The 23,508-nt window shown below is 35.6% G+C and overlaps 1 protein-coding gene across 2 annotated transcripts in view; it reads left to right on the top strand.

The window, feature by feature from the left end:
* LOC117400297 (cullin-1-like) overlaps positions 1-22,390 on the top strand; it is a 45,065-nt gene extending 22,675 nt beyond the window's left edge. The window contains exons 3-22 of one of the 2 annotated variants that reach the window (XM_059023048.1): positions 875-1,052; positions 1,816-1,983; positions 2,283-2,333; positions 3,217-3,307; positions 4,108-4,271; positions 4,576-4,738; positions 5,855-5,997; positions 11,909-12,016; positions 12,243-12,349; positions 14,174-14,222; positions 15,477-15,608; positions 16,105-16,222; positions 16,601-16,677; positions 16,923-17,054; positions 18,323-18,415; positions 19,117-19,164; positions 19,509-19,591; positions 20,174-20,279; positions 21,078-21,191; positions 21,638-22,390. In XM_059023048.1, the coding sequence (XP_058879031.1) occupies positions 875-1,052; positions 1,816-1,983; positions 2,283-2,333; positions 3,217-3,307; positions 4,108-4,271; positions 4,576-4,738; positions 5,855-5,997; positions 11,909-12,016; positions 12,243-12,349; positions 14,174-14,222; positions 15,477-15,608; positions 16,105-16,222; positions 16,601-16,677; positions 16,923-17,054; positions 18,323-18,415; positions 19,117-19,164; positions 19,509-19,591; positions 20,174-20,279; positions 21,078-21,191; positions 21,638-21,718 (2,206 nt within the window). In that variant the 3' untranslated portion in view covers positions 21,719-22,390. The remainder of the gene's footprint in view (positions 1-874; positions 1,053-1,815; positions 1,984-2,282; positions 2,334-3,216; positions 3,308-4,107; positions 4,272-4,575; positions 4,739-5,854; positions 5,998-11,908; positions 12,017-12,242; positions 12,350-14,173; positions 14,223-15,476; positions 15,609-16,104; positions 16,223-16,600; positions 16,678-16,922; positions 17,055-18,322; positions 18,416-19,116; positions 19,165-19,508; positions 19,592-20,173; positions 20,280-21,077; positions 21,192-21,637) is intronic. The other variant, XM_059023049.1, reaches the window with a different exon arrangement.
* The last annotated feature ends 1,118 nt before the right edge of the window (positions 22,391-23,508 follow it).

The following is a 23,508-nucleotide window of genomic DNA, read 5'->3' as shown; positions in this document are numbered from 1 at the left end:
TACTTTCAGGGTATAATCTTGTGAAAGCTTTTCAGCTATTTTCTAATCGCACTCATCATGGAGCAGGTATTAAAGGTTTTCTTGTGGGATTTAGTACAGGTAGGAAGACTTTTTCTGTGCAGAATATTAATTGAGGTGACTTCTCTAATGGAAAACAGTCAAATAAATTTGTACAAAACCCAAGAGAACACAAATGGAAAAAATAAGCCTAGTGCATTAAAGGATCACCAATATGTGCACCCTCTAAAGAAATATATATATTTTTTTGTTGGAAAGAGTAAGATTACTTTTTAAACAGAAATGTGGTACTAGTCTTGGCCATTTGTTCTGCATTCCGTCCCACTGCCTGTTGCAGGGTAATGTGTCTTTTGTGCCAGTTTGGTTCTGGGAATGCTGTATAATTTGTTTGTGATTTCCTGTGGATTCAGATTGGACTTTAAAATTACATTCAACAGATCCTGATAAAATGTTTAAATGACATTTTACATGAACATTAGTAATAATCTATGGAAATCAGTGCTATAGTAAAGTTGCTAACATTTTAAAATTCTAGCAACCCAACTTTTTAAAAAGTAATTATTGAGTTAAGAATCACCCTCCCAATTAAGTGTTATTGTTATCATATGGTTCAAATGGATCTACTCCCCGATTTATTATTTCAAGGGTTATATTTTTTTAAAGAAAATGATAACCCTTGAAATAATAATCCATTTGAACCTTATGATAACAATAACACTTAATTGGGAGGGTGATTGTTAACTGCAATAATTACTTTTTAAAAATGTAAACTAACTTTTGGTTAAAACACGACAGACTTGTTTTTCTTTATGCTGCATGTTTTGTATCTTCATGGTTTCCTTAACCTACCCCCCAGTCACGTTTATAACTACTGTACCAGTGTGCATCAATCAAACCAGGCTCGAGGTGCTGGGGTCGCTCCTTCAAAACCTTCCAAGAAGGCACAGACCCCCGGAGGGGCGCAGTTTGTGGGACTGGAACTCTACAAGCGACTGAAGGAGTTCCTCAAGAACTACTTGACAAATCTTCTCAAGGTAACCCCTTGTCATGTAAACTCAGTACCTACAGTAACTCAACGTGACTCATTCATATTAATTGGATAGTTCTATTACTTGCCTTATTTATTTATTTGTTTCTGTGTTTAGTTTTTTTGTGTCTGAATACCCTTTTTCAATTATTCCATTTGTATTTCCTGTAGTGCCTTTTAATTTGTGAACTGGCTTCCTGTTTGACTCATAATTTTTTCCTTATTGATTTAGTTTGACATTGTGAATAGCTGATTTCAAACCGACCAAAACATATGGTTCCACATAGCATCCAGCACTGTATTATACTGGATCTGTACACTTTTGTTACAGCAGTTTCATGGGTTTCCAGAAAATGCTACAGAACTTTGAGACCTAAAACATTTTCCATATTTTTGTTGTCTATTAAACTAGTCTACCTTTCCAGCTTTCTATTTGTTTTGTTTTAAATAAAATAACTGGATATGTAAATGTAGGTTAAGTATTTGTGAATTACAAAGATGTACAGGGATGGAAATAAAACTCCTATTGCACAGCAGTTTTTACCCATTACAGGTTTTAATATGAGCTACTGCATATATAGATAACAAGCTCAGGTGTCTCTTTTTTTGTTTTTTAAAATTAGTTCAAACTAATTTTCCAGAAAGCAATTCACAATTATAATCAAGTGTATGCATGATAAATATAAATATTCCCTGAAACTACCTTAATACTGCTTTTTAATGTAGTCTATTAGTCTCTGAAATGACACTGTATTCTTCTCTGGCCACAGGATGGGGAAGACCTGATGGACGAGAGTGTGCTAAAGTTCTACACCCAGCAATGGGAAGATTACAGGTTCTCAAGCAAAGTATTGAACGGTATCTGTGCCTACCTCAACCGACACTGGGTCCGACGCGAATGTGATGAAGGACGCAAAGGAATCTATGAAATATACTCGGTAACATACTCTCGCATTAAGTTGACCTGTTGATGCTTGTAAGCAAAAGTATCTTGTAAGTTCCATAACATGGAGTTGTAGTAACAGTTTACTGACAAAATGTATTGCATTAAAGCTAACTTCTAGTGCAGTTGTTCAATTAATCTGTAATTGATTAAAACTTATCTCTATTTAGACAGTTTTTTCTAAATATTTAAATGTATCAAGTTAATGAATACATTTCTATATATATATATATATATATATATATATATATATATATATATATATATATATATATATATTATTTTATTTTCTAGCTTGCCTTGGTGACATGGAGGGAATGCTTATTTAGACCTTTAAATAAACAGGTAAGTGTTCGTCCTAAATTATCTTTTAAATCAAGATCAGAATGAGATTTTGGAGATTTTTGGAGAGATATATACGGTGCTCCCCCTTTATAACGCTGTAGCCGGGAGCCATAGTTAAGAGACTGTGCTGTTTGTGTTCCGCCTTACAACAAGAATACTAGTGTTAGTGTAATGACATTATGGGGCTAATGGTGGCCATGACTGTACCGCCTTATAACCTGTTCTGCAGTATAAAGGGTTGCCTTATAAAAGAGGAGCAGTGTGTGTGTCTGTGTGTGTATATATATATATATATATATATATATATATATTAGTATTAGCAATAAAAAGCATGTTTCTGCAAGATTTCCGTATGTCTCTTTATATGTGGTGGGTAATATTTTCGGCTTCGCTATGCTGAAAAATTAATCCGTTCTTCTATTTAATAATAAATCCATTACAGCAAAACAAATTTATATTTTTATTAAAACTTCATGAAACCTGACGTTTAACTTACTCGCTACACCATGTTTAATTCACCAGAAGCGCTCAAGTTTCATCAAAGGTTATTGATAAAACAAAAAATGTAAAATCCCACGATATCACAATATGTAAATTAGAATCAATATCATATCAAAATCTTTATATTGGTGCCCATCTAATGAAAATTCTTACTCTGTCAACACTCTGTGTTGGGAATGATCTTATCCAGTACATATTGATTTATATCAGTTGATTTTTTGGGACATTGCTTTGTATGCTTTTCCACACACAAATAAGTTCATGCTATATTAAGCAAATAATAAACCCTCCTATATAATTTATGAAAGCGCTTGCATATAATGAACACCTAAGTCATCCTGTAAGATTGATCTACTGTATACGTATATATTTTGATTCACAGGTCACAAATGCAGTATTGAAGCTGATAGAAAAGGAAAGAAATGGAGAAACCATCAACACGAGATTGATCAGTGGAGTTGTCCAGTCCTATGGTACGTATTTGAATCCACTCAATCACTTTTGTAGGCATTTCTTTACATAGTGTCAAAGAGATTTCTCAGCCAAGCACGAAATTATTGCTGCATATTTTCGACTGTTCTTCAACTTGGATTTTTGAAAAGCTGGGATCTGACATTGCAATTTTCCCTTTCTGGTCCAAGGGGTGTATCTCATTAATACAGCTAGCCCTGGCATCACATAGATAACACGGACATAAACAAACAAGATAGCTGCTTATGCATCCAGCGTTCAAAGAATATCACAGACATTTGTAGAGCTTTTTTTAGATGTTATAGTAATAAAATAATGACTTGGATCGCATTATTGAGGAGTTTGGTGATAAAACGAGTGATCAGGAGATGATTTATCGGTATGCACTACTATCAAGAGGTATGTGTAAAAAAAAAAGTGAACGCGGGGTGGGGCGGGGCTGGAGATGCAGTACTGAGTGTCCTGTTCATATGCAGTGCCTTTTAAACCTGTTTTACTGTGAAAAAAAATACTTCTAAACAGCACATCTAAAATAAACTGCATGTGTGAAAATAAATTGGACCTGACGTGCCTGAGACGTGCTGAATAAATGGTTAAGAAAAATATAAATAAGAAGTAATTATTGTGTCCATCTCTGTTCTGTGTAAACTAATTTTATCTGCTCAGCAGAGAAAACCATAACTTGTACCTTCAAAGTAAGAGGTTCAGCAGCACAATGATAGGGGTAGGAGGGAAAACCATGCCGACTCTAATGAAAGGTTAGCAAAAGGTTACCCAATGTATGTGTTTTTGTCTTTTTAAGTTGAGCTCGGTTTAAATGAGGACGATGCCTTTGCGAAGGGACCCACGTTGTCCGTGTACAAAGAATACTTTGAGTCTCAGTTTTTGGCAGACACGGAGCGGTTCTATACAAGGGAAAGCACAGAGTTCTTGCAACAAAACCCTGTCACAGAGTACATGAAAAAGGTAAGTGCTTGTTTAATTGCTATTCTCTGTTACCCTCCTGTTGTGTGTGTCTCTTCTGTCTGGAGCTGATAATGTCAATGTATTGAAATCTACCTGGAAAATAACCCTGTGAAAGTTGGTTAAACAGCTGTTTAGTTTTAAATATATATTTTACACAACAGTCTCTTTTCTGCCTCATTGAACACTTAAAATGCATGCATGATGGGTCCTTGCCATGTTTGATTAGAAATGGTAACCACTGTGCCCTTCAGTTGGTAGAATGTAATGCCCCAACCTCCCCCCCCCTTCTCTCTTGTTCTCTCAGGCAGAGGCGCGCTTGCTGGAAGAGCAGCGCCGAGTCCAGGTCTATCTGCATGAAAGCACGCAGGATGAGCTGGCGAGAAAGTGTGAGCAAGTGCTGATCGAGAAGCACCTGGAGATCTTCCACACAGAGTTCCAGAACTTGCTAGATGCTGACAAAAATGAAGGCAAGTTTTGATTAAGACCTAGGAGGTCACAAACCCAAAGCATGATCAATACCACTACTTACTGCCACTGTTTTAGGGCTATTGCTTGTAAGTCCCACTCGCATACCTGAAAGCCTGGCAAATTCTCTTTAAATGACTAAAACTGTAACCGAAGATCACTTATTTTTAGCAAGCACTGTACTTAGTTTTGAAACGTGTGTTTGGGCAGGGCTGTTTGTTTGTAGTAGCTCTCCAGTTACATACATGTTTGTAATGCTGCTGTTCTCCCACAAAGTACAAAAATGCTGCTTTGTGATGGGTCAATCTTCACCTTCCACTTGACTCAAAATTCCTATTGGCAATGTCACAACGTGGACATATTAAAGGTGTAATTGTGAAAACCAGATCTTTTAAAGATTTCAAAGCTTCAGTGACATTTGGTAGAATACAGATGTTCAGATTTACAAGTGAATAGTAGGTGACAGTGCAGAAATAAATAATTTCTTGTCATTTATTATTTCTGGTAAATTAGAAATGTTGTTTTAGCATGCGGTTTTCAATACCCTAATACAAAAAAAAATAGTCAGTCCATGTGTATGAGTGCTTACTGTGCCATGTTTAGCGTCTATAAATAATGCCAATATGATGACTTTTTGCAAGACTGTACATTGATTATATACTTAATTTGGTTAAATCAGAATCCAGAGACCCAGGTTATAAAAGAAAGATTTCTGACCTTCTTTAATGGTTTAAGAGCTTTAGTTGCAGCAACAATTAAAGTGCATTTTAGTTGCATATATTCTGCTGTTTTTTTTTATTTGTTAAATTTTAGAATGCAAAAAAATAATACTACTGGTTGACTATATCTGTGGGAAAGGTCAAAATGTTCTAGAGCTCCTTTTTCAATCCAGTTTTTGTTCAGGTTTGATTTTTAGTTTATTGCCTGGTTACATTTTGTATTATGGTTTTCTCCTGTCTTAAATGTCCTGGGAATCACTTGTAAAAGGAGGTAGATGGGTTCATTCAGCACCTTTCTTATGCTTATTTGGTAATTTTCAAGAGAGACTTTATGAAAGCACTGAAGGTGAGATTATAAAACATTTTACTCACTGTGGTGTTGTCTTTCTCTTCCCCCAGATTTGGGCCGGATGTACAACCTTGTGTCCAGAATCACAGATGGTCTGGGAGAGCTGAAGAAACTTCTTGAGACACATATTCACAACCAGGGACTAGCTGCCATTGAGAAGTGTGGGGAAGCCGCTCTCAATGTAAGTACTTCAGTAAGTGTACAGAGTCGGTAAGATTATTTCTTTCTTTATTTTACAACTTGTGGGTGTGTCTGGCTTGCACCCAGCCAGGTCAGTGCTTCTCACTGTTTGGGTTTGTATTCTAAATCCTCACACTGCTTTACTTTTGTTACTGTCATTGGCCAGCCTTAATGCAGTCACTGTGACTCTGCCTGGTGTTTAGCTTTATATCACACTCTGCGGGCACCAAACATTTTGGCTTGAGAACCACTGAACTAAGCAGCTGGACTGCAAACGTACTGCATTACAACTCCTGTGGGCTTCGTGAAGCGAGCTTAATGTTTGCTTTTATATTAACTGCATTGTTCTTTCTGTGGTTTCTAAAGATGGGGAGGGATGGGAGCTATGTAAAAGAACTCCCTAGTTGTTGTTGGTATTGCTGTTGCAGCCAAAAAGGATGGACAGCTGTGATGTAGATGAACAAGACTAGGATCAATCCAAAAATCTAGAGAGAAACTGAAATTTGTTAATTACACTTTTATATCGTCAAGTTGTCAAATAGATATAATTAATGTTAAATACATGTATGTGAAGGATACATAGACTGGATTTAAACTTTTATCATCCATTTTAGTGTAGCCACTGTCCCTATATGTGGTCTAAGTTAGAGATGGGTGGGGCTTGGTCTGTTTTTGAAACTGTGCACTGCTCATAAGTTTAATTGTAACAACCTGAAGGGCCACTTAAAAACAATAAATTACATTATTTAAAAGTAGTGTATTATATGGTAATGAAAAAAACTTCATTGACCAAGATTTTGACAAGGTGTCAAATGTCTAGATGTGAAAGAAACATTAAAGGTGTAACCAGCTCTGCTTCTCGGGGTCTCTGTATTCTGAGAAACGCCTCAAAGCAACATTGTGCCAAATTGGTTGTATAGTGGTAGGATCTGTGCAGTGGAACAGAACAATCTGCCTCATAAATTCAAATGAGTATAAAAAGCCACATTGTATCTGCCGGTCAGCATAGCAAGCTGTGATACTCACCTGACCACTATAGCTGTCTGGTCTAGTGCCTCTGTCCCGTTGGGTCATTTGATTAACAGTTAAATTAACGAGGATTTTGTGCACAGTACACTTAGTATTTTTGTTTCATTTTTTTCTTTACTCTGTTTGTGATTACTGCAGGGGTCAACCGGAAACATTTATCAGATAATATTAAATCCCAGTACATCTCCATATTACATTACATGTTATGGAAGCATACTTGATCCCTGCGCAGCTTGTTGCTATGGCTTTTGCAATGTTGTCATGGCAATCCTGTTTTGTTTTTTGTTTTTTTTCTCTGAACATCAAGCCTAAGCAGCTGCATAACTAATACGACCTAGGAGCCTATATTTTATGTCATGGTTAGATAAATAATTAGTTGAGAAGACTGTGCTGCATCTCTGGTGTAATTTTTTTTAATTTTTAATATTCTTGTAGCAGACCCTTTTTCATACTTTCTGAATTTACTGAACAACAATGAGAGACAGATTGGAGGATCCCACTGTACAAAAGAGACAGGCATTGTTTTTGAATAATATTTCAGGTTTTGTCTTGTCCTGGACCTGTATTTTATAAATCCAGTAAGAACACAGATTTGGGGTGGGTTGGGTAGTTTTTCTTTTTCATGGCATTGTACGATAGTTTGTAGTAAATGTTTGAATGGTGAGTGGTGCTGTATTAGTGCTAAGTCTAATTCATATTCATTGGAGAGCAAAGTTTATTTTGTAGTTGAGCATGCTGGATATTTTAGATTATTAATTGGTTGTGGTAAAATGCTCCTCTTTCCTCTTGTCCAGGTAAAGAAAATTTGTGAAAATCATCAAATTGTGGTAAACAGTTTGTGTTGCTTTTTAATTTCACATTATTATACAGCATTTCCAGCATGATTTTTCAATAGTTATTTATCTGGATTTTGTATTACTACGAGGACAATTTGAAACGCCAACATTAGGCATTTTTTTATTTTATTTTTTTAAATAGAAGTAATTATTTATAAGATATGTTATTTGTAATCTATCAATTGCTTTGGATGGAAGGCTTGCAAATAGGGAATTACAATAGTCAAGCCTAGAGGTTACAAATGCATGGATCTCAGCATCAGTGAAAGAGAAAGCATCAAACTTTAGCAATCTTCCGTAAATGGAAAAAAGAAGATTTGACAACAGAAGAAATATGCGCCTCAAAAGACATTGTGGCGTCTTAAGTGTACCCCAAGGCTCTTTATAGAAGCTGACGGCAGCAGTAGATAGATTGCAATTGTGTTTTAGAGCCAGTAAGCAAAACTTCAGTTTTACTAGGATTTAGCTGCAAACAATTAGCAGACATCCAAGATTCAGTGTCTGCAAGACACTTGATAAGCACTAATCTTGAAATGTATTTTTTGTTTACGACTGTAGGTGGCCCTGGGTAAGGGCGTCTGCTAAGAAATAAATAATAATAATAATAATAATAATAATAATATCAGAAGAAATGTTAGTATTCAATTTCAGATATAGCTGTGTGTCATCTGCTTATGAATGAAACTGAACACTGTGTCTACGGATGATCTCACCCAGGGGCAACATGTAGATGTTAAAGAGCAGTGGGCCCAAAACCAAGCCCTGGGGGACACCAGAATTAACATCCAAGTCAGCTGGTGGAGATTCAAATTTAACGTATTATGTTTGTCCCAACAGATAATAAGACACAAACCAATCAAGAACAACACCATCTGTCCCGACAACAGATTTTAGTCTGTACAAGAGTATAGTGGTTGACAGTATCAAAGGCAGCAGATAGGTCCAAAGACAGCAACAGAGAGGGTGCACCCAAGTCAGAATTTAACAAGAGGTCATTTAAGACACAAACTAAAGCACACTAAAACAGTGCCCAACTTGCTGGAAATGTTGTGTAGGGATTTTTATATAGATTTTATATTGTTTGTTGCAACTTTCTGTTCTGTGGAATGGTGAGTTTTCTTCCCCCCTTCAATTTACAATGCCATTTCCATGTTTGTTTTATTTGAAGTATTTAGTTAAATTTCAGTTTTCTTGCTTGTTCAACTACAATAAGACACAAGTAAACCTCATGAAAACGTGTCGATGGCCACTGTTTACTGCAAAGAAACAGCAATGGCAAAGAATGAAATGAAAATGAAAAAGTTACCGCGTGTCAACTTTCGTACTATTTATTTCGGGAATAAACAAAACAGCGTTTAACTTGAACTGCTATTTGGCGTCCTTTGTTTTGTAGTTAATTCACTGGGGTAAAGTAAGTCCTACACAGCCACGCCCCCCTGCCCCTGCTGCTATGCTGTCTCTGCCTGCGTTCTGAGCAATATAATGGCTTTTATTACTTTTTGAAAACAAACGAATATTAGTCGCAGACAAAAGTAGTTAGGTAGTTAAAAAAATATATATATTAAAAAAAAAGAGCAGAACCACAAAGTGATTTCTATCATTTCTAATTTTTCTATTGAAAGATATAAATTAAAGTAGAGATTCAGCTTTATAATAAAACAACACATTATTACATACCTTGCATAAAATGAAAAATAACATGCAAAAACAAATTTCATACTTTTACAAAAGTATTTAGGCACCCTTATATTGGTATTGTGTGTGCCCACCCTTTGCATCCTTTACAGCTTGCAGTCTTGTATTTTGAAACTAGTTAGTTTTGCCCATTCTTAAACATACAACTTTGAGTTCTGCAGTCGACTTTGGTTTCCTTTTTGCAACAGCAGCCTTCAAGTCAATCCACAACATCTCGATGGGATTCAAGTCTGGGGACTGAGGTGGCCAATCCACAACTACCTTCCTTTTTTTCAGAAATTCCTTTGTAGACTTTGTAGAATGTGCAAAATTTCTTTATTTTGCATCGTTCGTTGATCCTTCTACAATACAAAGGTCACCAGGACCTGAGGAAGAAAAACAAGCCCATACCATCACACAACCTCCACCATGTTTAACACTGGGCATGATGAACTTTTCTTTAAATTCTTCTCTCTTCCTCCAAACTTATTGTTTGCTTTCTTGGTGAAAAACTTTATATTTTGGATTCGTCTGACCAAAATATTTGGTTGAAGAAATCATAAGGCAACTATTTTAACAAGTTTATTGTACACAATCCGCTGCAGTATTGTCTTTTTTTATTTTTTTATTTTTTTTAATTAATTCGCAAAATGTTCACTCGCTTAACAATATCAGTTGAGATCTCCTAGGATACTAAACCCGCCCCGCATGCCCATATCTACCAATCAGTCAAGAGCCCAGAGTGGTTATGGGCTGCTGTTAAGTGTCAATCAATAAATCCTGTCCAGTTTTCTATTTGAAATTGAAAGAAGCTTTTAATCACATCAGGAACCTGGACCAATACACATAACTTAATTGGATTTAAGTGCAGGGTAAAAGTACACAAAATAGACAGTTTTCAGGGTCCGTGTCCCCAACCTGTTTCACGACCGTGAAACAGGTAGGGCCTCAGTAATCCACGTGGACGAAATGCTTCTCTGAGCACTCCAGTAATGTACCATTTGGAAAAATTACGATATAGTTGTATTCACTGAAGATAATGCAAATCTAAGTAGCTATGCAAAGTCATATAAGGTTTTGATTGAAATATGACAGTAAAAAGTGAAATGCATCTCTGCAGCCGTGGCACACTGGAAGGGACTGCTGCTTTCGCTAGCAGAAGCTGGGCCACGTAATTCATCAATTGTAATCAACAGCAAATTTTAAAAATTTCCAATTTATACAAGACGTGAGCAATTTGTTACTGCCAACTGTGGTGCTTTTTTCAATACTTTATTTCTTTGACACTGTAAATGTCAGCCAGTTTCTTTTATGTTGGTCTAAATAAAAACAAGCGTGGTGAGTTTTTCATTGTTCAATTTAAGCTGTAAATGCTGCTGTTAAGCACTGGGCTTTGGTTTCTCAACTGCTGTTGTCTACTTTCTCTTACAGGAGACTTTTTAGGAAAAGTCCAGGCAAGCCTCTCTGTGGCTAGCACCAAACAGTGCTTGACGCTAACATGCAGGCAACTGAGAGTCAGTGCAGCAGAGTCGATCGTTTCCAGGGTCTTCAAGCAATTACACAGCACCGAAATGCTGTGGCTGAAGATGTTTTTGTTTTTTGGGGGTTGTTTTTTGCACTGGCACCAATGTTTTTAAACTTGACAAGAGAATATGGACACTATTAATCAAAGCCTTTTACACCAGAGTGCAATTTGCACATTTTTGTAAAGGGAAATGAAAGTTGTCAACTTTAAAGGCTTAAGGACCTGGAATACACCTAATGCCACATTTCTTTGAAACCAGTCTCGTTAACTTGCCAATATCAAACTAAGACTTCGATGTAGAGCCCCTACAGTAAGTTGCAATCTAAAATTAAATCTGCAACTGGACATTACACACAAGTCAAATATCGCCTGAATTATATTTGTTTAATTTCCATTTATACATTTCTTCACGGCTGCAATATTTACCTGCTAGTGAAATTAGTCACAATTTAACATAAGAAAGTTTACAAACGAGAGGAGGCCATTCAGCCCATCTTGCTCGTTTGGTAAATCTTGCTCTCGCTGCTGATGAAAACTAACAGGACTGATTTCAGACCCAGTGGAAATGTGGTATTCGTTGTTTCTTATAAAAAAAGGTATTTTTATTGAATAGTTTATTGGTGTACCAGGTTCCTCATGGCTTTGCTAATGAACCTTTTCCAGCAGTAACTGTACTTTGCAGGGGTGAGTGTGTAGTTGATCCATCAGCTGGTATCATTAGATGTCCACAGGTCAATAACATGTAATGGTCGTCTTTTAATCTGGTAGTCTACACTATTGCAAGTGTAGCAATTCCCAAATGGTATATTATCTACTATAAATATGTAACCTTACATATGTTTTTTTTCTTATTTTTGCAGGATCCCAAAATGTATGTACAGACTATTTTGGATGTTCATAAGAAGTACAATGCACTAGTAATGTCGGCATTCAACAATGATGCTGGTTTTGTGGCTGCACTAGACAAGGTAAGTAACCCTAAAAAAAACCCTGGACACTGTGTCAAAGCCAAGTAATATTATTAGACAGTGCACAAATATTCTGTATTTTCATTGAAATCCAGATATGCATTTGTTTTGGAATACCCAGCAGAAAAAAATATCTGCTCTAGAATGCCTTGCCTTGGCTATCACAGGGCTACTTCTTGTGTACTTGAGTGAAATAATTTGACCCCCTCTCCTACTTTTTGTGCAGGCTTGTGGTAGATTCATTAACAACAATGCAGTGACAAAGATGGCTCAGTCATCAAGCAAATCCCCCGAGCTCTTGGCAAGATACTGTGACTCCCTTTTAAAGAAAAGGTAAACCTTGTGCAGGGTGCAGTTTGGCTGCAGAGAAGTTTGCTTTAAAGTTTAGTCAGTTTCTATGGTATTAGGAGGCTTGCTTAAAGAAAGTGGCTTGTTACCAGGAGGTTCTAGGTTCAATCCCAGCTCAGCCACTGACTCACTGTGTGAGACTCTCAACAAATCACATAACCTCCTTGTGCTCTGTCCTTCGGATGAGATGTAAAACCGAGGTCCTATTGTAAGCAGACTAATTCACCCCCTAGTCTCTAAGTCTGCTAAATGACTGACTAATTTAATAATAAAAAATAATCCCAGTTTATTAGAAGCTCAAATTTACAAAATGACTGCTCATACACTTGCCCCAAACAGGTATTGATACCCTTTGTCCCAATACTAAGTGTGTGTTCTGCCATATTGAAGTAGTGTGACTTTTTAGGTTTCGGCGTGATAGTGTTTAACAGTTAGATTTTATAATTGTCTTGATGGTCATTGTCCAATAAAAATTAGCTGTTTACTGCCACCTGTATTGTCACCTGCAACCTTCTAATACATTTACTAGCATGTATTTGAATTTTAATGAGTTCTTCCTAAAATAATCCAGTATTTTAAAGTAAAAAAGAAATGCTTCTTTTAAGCAATCTAATAGATGCCAGTATGTTTAAATTTTAAAAAACAATAAAAAGCACCAGGCTTTTGGAATTCAGTTTTATGCCTACTCTTGATTAAGAAAAATGCAGTCCACCTAAAGTCATGGTCTAATTTTCAGAAATGTGATTCTAACAAATATGATCTTAACTTAATCCACTGTGCTTATCCTTTAATAACAAAAGATTGTTGGAGCTTTGGTGGTGGCAGTGTCACTTTGAGTCTGACTATGAAAAAATCTTTGCCTATGGCAAAGTATATACCGCCCTTTTTTTTTTTTTAACAATCTATGTTGTCTGATGACATTTTTTTTGTATTTGTAAAAAGTACATCGAAGTATTACTTATACGTTTTCAATATAATTGTTGTTATTATAATAATAATAATAATAATAATAATAATAATAATAATAATAGTAAAGCAGACAAAAATGGCAGTCCAGTATCAGATACCCTCCGGAGATAGCTGCACCGAAACGTAATAGAAGATATTTCAATCCTGCTTGGGAAAATGAATATTTTGTTTTTCAACGGTCCAGGGGTGGAATGCATGAAATGTGGTCCGCACAGAATGATCTCTGATTGGCTGCAGACAACCGGGCCAGCCAGAGATTGGATAATGTTCGTTGGGTTGGTTTTTCGTGTGTACAGTTTCCTAGTAACTGAAGACATTGTATTTTGGGAGATGTAGTTGTTAGTGGAAGTTTTAGGGAAGGTGGGAGGGAAGGCAGACAAGCTGTGCAGCAAAATTGCCTTGCGTATTTTTACACATTAAATTTATTTAATGAGTATTTCTGATTTTTTTTTTTTTTTTTTTTAATGCGTAAAAACAGCAGGTACGCTGCTTATCTGTACCGCTGCATGCAGCTATACCATACCGTCTATTTGTATTCTCAAATAAAAAAAATGATGTGGTACAATTTATTTGTCAAGCAATATGTGGTCTTATTACCAACATTGATTTATTCAAATTTGTTGTTCTTTGATCATACTTGTATGGTGCATTATTAGTGAAATATGATCCCTCCAGGTATGTAACTCGAGTTAAAACATCTGGTCCTCTCCAGATTTTCCCTTTTCACCTTGACTGATATAACCTATGTTGCTATTTCTGGGGAAATTGGCACCATATGCCAAGTGCGTTCAAGTAGTACTGTTGGCAGATAAATGCAATAATCATTGTGTGTTTTTATAGCTCCAAGAACCCAGAAGAAGCCGAGCTGGAAGATACCCTGAATCAAGTGGTAAGTTTTATGTCAACCATCCTTTGTTTTTTTATTTTAGAAATTGTAGAAAAATAAAGTGGAAACAATGTTTTGAAATGAGTTCCAAGAAGATATGTTTCCTTTTATTAAGGTGAGCTTACTATATGCAATTAATTGTCAGACTACTTGTTTACTGCAAATATTTCTGAAATCTGATTTTGTAACTTTTATATGCTTAGTTGTGGTAGTCCTATCAGGTTTCAAACTGTCTTGCACCCACAGTGTACAGTTTGCAGTGCTCTTGTGATGACATTTTAAACTCACAGCATCTGTACCAGACCCGGGATAAATATAGTTATAAATATGGTTTGTGAAAAGTAACTATTATTTGAAAATTAATTAAATACAGATTGCAGAAAGTAACAACTATTTGAAAATATTTAAATATGGTTTGTGGAAAGTAATTATTATTTGAAAATATTTAAATATGAGTAAAATAGTTGAAATACATTGAACTAAGTTAAACTCTTCATAAATATGCATACAGCAGCCTAATTATTATCCTGCATTCTAAGCAGGTTAAGCCTTGTCCTTGTTAACCACTCAGTTACCTTTTGGAAAATGCTCTATTTCAATTAGATTTAATTTGATCAATTAATTGAAATATTTGAATATTTTATTTCAGTGGGTAAATATTTGAAAACAATTAAATATCTTTAACCACTGATTTAATGGTCTGTTTTGAAGTTATTGAACATGTTTAGCATTTTCCTTGTTAGAAGTCCTCCTCAACCACCATGTGGTAATTGCAAGACTTGGTGCTAATTATACATATAGGGTAATAATTAGGTTTTCGTTTTTGATTATTCATTAACTATTTGGGAATAGTTAGATTTTTTTTTTTCAAATACCTTACATATATTTAAATATTTTCAAATAGTATTTGTTTTCTGCAAAAAAAAAAAAAAATTTTCAAATAATATTTGACTTTGTGCAGTTAATATTTGAAATTTAAAAACAAATTGATTTATTCAAGCATATATATTTAAATATTTCAACTATTTGTTTACAAATAAAATATCAAATACAACTGTATTTGTCCCAGGTCGGATCTGTATGTGTCAAATTGTAGTACAAGACCCAAAGTCTTGTTTCTCCCTTGTTCTGGTCCAGCCATCGTGAGACCCTGCCTAATCTGCCAGCTACAAGGAAATCATTTTTTATGCACCGTTTGCAGAGCTATATGTTTGCAATTCCTTAGAACTGAGAGGAGGTTTTGTATTTCCTTTCCAGATGGTTGTCTTTAAGTACATCGAGGACAAAGATGTGTTTCAAAAGTTTTATGCCAAGATGCTGGCGAAGAGACTGGTGCATCAGAACAGTGCTAGTGACGATGCAGAGGCCAGCATGATCTCCAAACTTAAGGTGCGAGTCCCTACATGTTACAGAGGAACCGTATTCACACTACAACAAAAACAAATACATAGCAGTGGAGTGTGTATGTGTGTGTGTGTGTGTATATATATATATAGTAAACAGATATGCTAAATATGTTCCTAAAAAAAATGACACAAGATTAAGGCATCAAAATATTTTTTCAGCCTGGCATTAATTTTAAGTAAAGGGGTTTAATGCCCTTCCACCTAGTAAATGGCTGCTTGACAATCACCCATGGTAGAGGATATTTGACACCTAGCATGCCTGTTTCTGTTGTATTTGGTTCTGAAAGTAAGGGTTCAATAAATCACCCCTTTAAACCACTACTGTTTAAATTAATGAAATTGAACCCTACATGTAGAAAACATCACAGCTGCATAATCCTGAGTCCTTTAACCAATACTGTACATACCACTGCTGAGATTCAGAGTATAGCCTCCATCTCTTTTTGAAATTGGAAGTGCTCTCCCCTTTTATTTTACAGCAAGCCTGTGGCTTTGAATACACTTCCAAACTGCAGCGAATGTTCCAGGACATTGGAGTCAGCAAAGACTTAAATGAACAGTTTAAAAAACATCTGTCCAACTCTGAGCCATTAGACTGTAAGTTAATATTGTCTCAAAAGGATCAATGTATATGCTTAGTTGTTTTTCCATAAAGATAAGTACTATATGCACATTCCATCTGAAACCTGACCAAATTGATAACATACTAGCACATTTCAAGCAACATTCTTGCAGATATATATCTGTATAGGAAACCCTTTCATTACATCTGGGCAACAGTTGTACACATTTCAAATTTAATTCCAACTTTAATGTAGTGTGTATTATCTTAATGCCACCTCTTTCTGACAATTACACAGTTACATACAGATGTAAATTAAAACAAATTGAAAAACTAAATACCTTCCTGAAAGTATTATCAACATTCTTGAGTGCCAGATGTCATTTACCTCTTTGTATGTCTTTCTCTTCCAGTGGATTTCAGTATTCAGGTTCTAAGCTCAGGCTCTTGGCCCTTCCAGCAGTCCTGCACATTTGCTTTACCATCTGAGGTAGGAAGTACTGGCTTCTTAAAAACATGCTTGTGTACTTGGGAACAACTTCTAAACATGTTTAGAGTTTAGTACATTTTTTGTGTGACTTTTCCTATGAGCCATACAAGCACATATAATGGGTGTGTTAAGTAAGTGAACCGCTCAGAGCAGCTCATTGAAAGAACCCACTTAACGGCATGCTCCATGCAATACAATATGATGTGAATTGATGGTATTAATAATACTGATGTCTGTGATTGCAGTTGGAGAGGAGTTACCAAAGATTCACAGCCTTTTACGCCAGCAGACACAGTGGACGCAAGCTAACCTGGCTCTATCATTTGTCCAAAGGGGAGCTGGTCACAAACTGTTTTAAGAATCGGTACACTTTGCAGGTGAGTTTCAAAGTGTTGGGTGCATGCTGATAAACTTACACTACTGCCTTTCTCCTCTACATCTCTCACTGTGAAATGGGACGTCTCGTTCAACTTGAGGAACATGGATTCCTTGAAGTAGTTACTATTGACGTAAAGAGTGAATCTGGAGCGTTTTTACTGGGCTAAAACTTTCAAGAAGAGTCAACTAGAATGTTTGTTTAAGCTAGTGCCTTCTTCAGTGTACATAAGTTATATTAGAATAATTCCTAAGCAGCTGGATGAAATGTATTGTGAATATGTAATAATACAGTGGAACGTCGCATATCCGACCATCACATAACCGCCCTGATCAATTAACTGCCTCACTAAATAAATAAATATTAAAAGTAGGCTATGAGAGTAATGGTATTGCCAGCAAATGCAGCTTCCGCAATGGAAACAGAAAGAAAGCTTTATAGCAGTCAGCCTTTTGGTGTGTTCCCCTTTAAGAGAGGCGGGCTGTGTGCATGTGTCAGTCAGCTGCGTGTAGCAGTGACGTTTTAATACACCAGTCGAGAAAGGGTTTTTTTTGTGCAATGTGTTTATATGATGGAGCGCACGCTTGCAGATATTGGCAACATGTTGTAGCTTTTAAATGCATTTGAATTAAACAAAGCAAGCATCATAAACGCAATGCTTACCGTCCGTTTGTTTAAAATAGCTGAAGCAATATTCAAACAGAGCTGCTTATCGGCTGTTGGCAATATCAAGAAAGAGCGCAAAGTACCGTTTGTTTTGTATTTTATTTATTTATTTATTTATTTATTTATTTATTTATTTATTTATAATCTTTGCGTGGAGATGGCTTATAGCAAACCGCATAGCAACATTGTACATTTGTAGCCTGATTACTTTTAAAGCAAAAAATGTGCCCATGTTTAAAGCAGTTTGTGTGTTGTTTTTGTTCACTAACCTATGTATGGATGTATAAATGCTTTTTCTATACATGTTCGCAAATCCGACTTTTACACATATCCGCCTACACCCCAGTCCACAGGGGGTCCGATATTCAACGTTGTACTGTAATTTTAAAATGTAACTATGAAAAAGTGGTTAAAAAAAAAAAAAAAAAAGAAAATCCATCCGGGTATATACTACTTATGATAGTATTATCACAGAGGGGACAATCTTCGTAGAAAAATATGTCACAATATAGTCAAATGTATTTGTTTCTCTTGCGTTGCTATTTGCTGGAGTTTATGTAAATTGAGTCTTAACTGAATAACATTTCCTTCTTGTTTCTAAAGGCATCCACGTTCCAGATGGCAATCCTCCTGCAGTACAACACAGAAGACATATACACTGTACAGCAACTGACAGACAGCACGCAGATTAAAATAGTAGGTTTCTATAGACACAGTAGAGTTACGAGACAACTTCCTAAATGAGATGTGACAGGATCTTAATAAAATCAGTATATATATCAGTAAAGTACACAGTGGTGAAAGTGAGTGAGGGGACCTTGGTCTTCTTCATCACTAATAAGATCTGAAAGGTTGCAGACTTGCCGTCTATTTCTGTTGCTTTGCAGGCTTGTTAAATCTGGTCCAGTCCACATGGGTGTGTCCTATGTGACTCTATGACCTTCTAATTTCATCGACTAATCTCTTCCACAGTCCTGAACCATTGCTTCAGTTTTAAGACAAGAGATTAAGACATATATCAAGGCCAAAAAAAAAAAAGTTAAGCAGTGGGTAATGGGGATTTGTGGATAAGCGGTTGAGTTATTCATGTCTGGATCATGGGTTCGATTTTAATTTAGGTTCAGGTAATTAAATTTGGTTTTTATTGTAAGATTAATGTTTTGTGTTGTTGTTTTTTTTTAACTACTTTTTTTGTTTGGGGGGGGGGGGGGGGGGAATGCAGTGTGGTTTTTTAAAGTCATTTTGCCCCTCTGCAGTGGGCAAGCAATTAAAGCAATAACAATGCATTAGCCTCATTTCCTGCCATTTCTGGTGGCGGTTTGTTTGTTTGTTTGTTTGTTTTTTAATTGGTAAACACAGTTAATTTTTTTTGCTCTTACACCCACATTTTTTTTCAGGACATTCTGGTTCAAGTTTTACAAATCTTGTTAAAGTCCAAATTGCTGGTAAGGCAGTGTTTTTTGTTTTCTTTTGTATTTTGTAAGGGAACGAGGCAAATTTGGACATTGCAATGGCCATTTAGGCTTGTATTAGCATCTTGAACTGTAATAACTTTTCCATGTAAACACAACAGCCAGAATAAGCCCAAAATGAACGCACACATTGAATAGTAGACTAAGGAAACAAAAGTTAGCCAACTCACCAATATTACATTTGCCAAAATATTTTTAGACCAAAAAAAATGTAAGCTTTGATAGTGTGTGTCCAATCTTCAGTGTACTTTTTGTAGAATCATCATTTTTTTCTTACTGCATAAAGTTTTGGATCTTACCACATGTTTAACTCGTAGGTATTGGAAGATGAAAATGCAAATGTTGATGAGGTGGAGTTTAAGCCTGACACTTTAATAAAACTTTTCCTTGGATACAAAAAGTAAGTTACTGGAACAGTTTGTTTTTCTTTCTCTCAAAAACACAAGCATTGCATGTTGGCAGAATTGATGAAAAAAAAAATCTGATTATAATTTCAACGAGGGGCATGGGCTTCTACTTAAGTGAGTGTTGTTTTCTGAGAAAGTTTACTACACTGATATGCATGGCATCAATACAAATTCAAGACGTGGGTAATATATTTACACATTTGACTTGCAATTCCTCAGCATTTGTTAGTAAAACTGATAAAATATCATATCGAAGCATTGTTGGCCGATTTTATAAAATTGACATTTTCTTCTATTACAGTACTCTGGATTATAAACAAGCGTATTTCTTGTTCTAGTTAGAGTAACTTGATTTATTTTATTGCTGTATTAATTTAGTGTCTGAATGAACAAACCAGTTATGTGATTGAATAACCAATGCCCCCCTTTGAAATCTCTTTTGAACGGGCATTGAAATATGCATGTTTTAATGCCATTGAACAGTTGTTGTCTGGTAAAGAATGTGTAAGATCACATTATAGTTTGTGAATTATAGCAGAGATTATGTGCTAAGTGAAAATTCATGTCTGTTGCAGTAAAAAACTGCGAGTCAACATCAACGTGCCAATGAAAACTGAACAGAAACAGGAGCAGGAAACAACTCACAAGAATATCGAGGAGGACAGGAAACTCCTGATACAGGTGAGCAAAGCAGATAGCCAGTCAAATGCTGTGCAAGGTGTTAGATACAATATCTGTGTGTGGTACAAGGTGGAGACTGATCCTCATATCATTAGAAAAAAATATCCTTAACAAGACTAAATCAAGACTTCTCAACATGAGTTTGTCTTGTTCATAAACTATAAGACAAAAGCAGACCTGTTACATTACGGTCACAGAATTAGAGTTACAAAGTGCAGTTAAGGATTTGTAAAAATTCACATCTTATACTGACAACCCAACGCACATATTAACTTGAAACAAAACTGAAGTTGAATGGGTGAAGAGATTTGTTTAGAGTAGCTAAGCTAAATAAGTTCTGAGTTAAATATACACATTGAGTAGGGCAGTGGAATTGCATTAATAGAGCAGCTGTTGGAAAATTGTGTTTGCCACAGGTTTCAGAAGTGTGAAATAAAGTTAATTTGAAGAATGTATTTAGATTAAAGAAATGAAAGCTGTTGGTTATCCTCATATAATACATGTGGCATCTGTTTTAATTGTACGTTCTTTTCAGTCACATATGCATATTGTCTAATTCTCAGGTCTATACATTAATTTGAATAGAAAAATCAGATGCTGGTTTGCCTTTTAATTGTCACAAAGAAAGACAGCCTGGTTTATTGGAACAGTGACCAACAGAATAGACGGGTTCAGTTCTGTAATACAACTTTGTCAGACTGTGGTGGAGATGTAACTGTATTGCCGCTTATTTCATCCTGCAAAGCATTAAATGCCAAGAACAGTCGGGTGTTAAAGGTGGGTGCTTTTAATCTGCAGGCTGCCATTGTGAGAATCATGAAGATGAGGAAAGTTTTAAAACACCAGCAACTTCTTGCAGAGGTACTAAACCAGCTCTCCTCCAGATTTAAACCCAGGGTTCCTGTGATAAAGGTGAGTCAAACTGAAAGGCTTATAAGCTATAAAGACAGAACAGAGTTAGAGAGTGTAACAATTCAAGACTGGCTGTGCCAGATAACCACATGAGAATTTACTTAAGAATTATCATCTTTTAAAACATTCATATAGAGCCAATCTTCTAGTTTATTTATAAATGTGTATGTCTGTATATATACATATACACATCTATCATTTTTTTAGTTTCAGATTCAACACTTTTTGTATTGCTTGTTCCATAATAAACCTCACACAAGAGACTTGATTTGAATCTATAATTTAGAGACTGGTATGATAGGAATACAGGTGCAGATATTGTTGTTTTGGGGAAAATGGGAGCCTTAGTCATAACATTGTCTGTCTCTAATGTGTACATTTGTAAATGTAGTATCAGTACCATTGTTAGTATCATACGTTATTCATTGCTACTTTCTTTCTTTCAGAAATGCATCGACATACTGATAGAGAAGGAATACTTGGAACGTGTCGATGGGGAAAAGGATACTTACAGCTACCTGGCTTAAATGTGTTTTGTTTTTTTTGGTTTTTTTTAGGTTTTTGTTGTTTTTTTAATTGTTTTGTTTTTTTGTTTTTTTTTTTGTTCCCCCAAAGTGTCTGAGTAATAAACTTCATTCCTTTTGACACTCAGCCAATGTTGTTAGGAACGTGAGCACAGAACCGGAATGAATGGGATGAAATGCATTCTGAATCTCCACCGCAGCTATCCTGCTGCTGCTAAGCTGGACCTCTCTTTAATCTCCGAGACTGGGAAAGCCTGCAGCCAATGTCCTAAAATTCACATCTGAACTGCTCAGGATCAATATATACATTTTAATATGTAAATATGGACACAGACCTCTACCCTTACCTAGCAAACAGAATCAAAACCTTCTGTATTGGAGGTTGCATGCTACTGCCTATCTGCATTTAAGAAAAAGTAAGATAAACCGCTATTAAAAAATTATAAAGGATGAAACCGTTACTTTTAGCGGCAGTTGCATTTTAAAAAATAAATACATAAAAAAACACATTAATTTATGAATGAAATGTTGGCAACACTTTCAAAGAGCATAATAGAGTCTGAATGGGTCGTTAGAAATGTGTAATCTGCATTGTTACCTGCTATAAGAAAACCATATGTATAGTGTGGTTCATTTTTTAAATGTGTGATTAAATAAAAATTCAAGGTTTCTGTATGCGTTGCATCTGACTTTCTTATGTCGCATATAGGAGATTTTTGCTGACCCCACAAAAAAAAAAAGTTATTTTTGGATAAGCACTTTGGTGCATCTGTTTGTTTAACACAGGTCTGATTAAAATAAGTTACGTTACAGTAAAAAGGGAATTTAGGTAAGATTAGGCTGTTTCCTTTCATCTTTTCACCTCTATTGTTGTGACCAAAATGTTCTTTGGTTCTAAAAAATATTCTAATCCAAATTGAAAAGGACTTGCAGATTAATGTATTATATACTGTATGGAACTGTTCACATGGAGATGTACAGAGAACAACAGAAATTGTATTTCCTGGTTAAGCCATTTGAAGTATAAAAAATGACATCTGTATGATGTATCGTATATTAAAGAATATGGTTTGAAATCATAAATCTTTTGCATATAGACTTATTTCATATATTAAAAAAATAATAATAATAATTTAAAAGCAAGCATCTAGCCAACTTATTTAGATTCATGGCTAGATTCCCAAATCCCTTTACTCCAAATTGTTGTTAATGTTTTTTTGGAAAAAAAAAATGTGCTAATGACAAGTAAAAAGCTTTGAGGATCTGGCCCTCGTGGTTTAATAGGTGAACTTGTGTGTCTTTTCTTGCCCTTTAGAATATTTCACCAGGGTTTTCTTTAGAATAAGTCATCCATGTCCTTTGAAGCAGAAGAAAAAACAATCCCTATTTTGAAAGCTATCTAACTGAATTAAGAAATCTTAACAAAATTGATATGTTCTTAGCACCTACCATTTTTATAAACTGCTACTTTTATTTGTAGCGATTACTGTAGTCTCTCATTGGCACAAGGGGGTGACACAGTGACATGGTGACGTTGGGTCCTAAAAAGTTAAGGAGCCATCCCAAGTCCCATTTGTTCTATTTTGCTTGTGAGGTTGGAGTAATAAATAAGTATTATATGACCGAGATAATAAACTATGAATCAAGAAGTGTAGATAAGTTTGGTGCAGGCAAATAAGATTTTGAGTCATTGAGTAATTTACTCTCCAATTTAGAGTTAAATGTAACATTACTTTGAAGTCATGAGTACATCCAATAACTACTGTACATATGTTAATGCTAACTTATGGGGA

Source organism: Acipenser ruthenus, chromosome 4 (assembly GCF_902713425.1).
Source record: "Acipenser ruthenus chromosome 4, fAciRut3.2 maternal haplotype, whole genome shotgun sequence".
Lineage (NCBI taxonomy): Eukaryota > Metazoa > Chordata > Actinopteri > Acipenseriformes > Acipenseridae > Acipenser > Acipenser ruthenus.
Note: the sequence above shows the minus strand (reverse complement) of the source record. Positions and strands in the feature narration are given on the sequence as shown.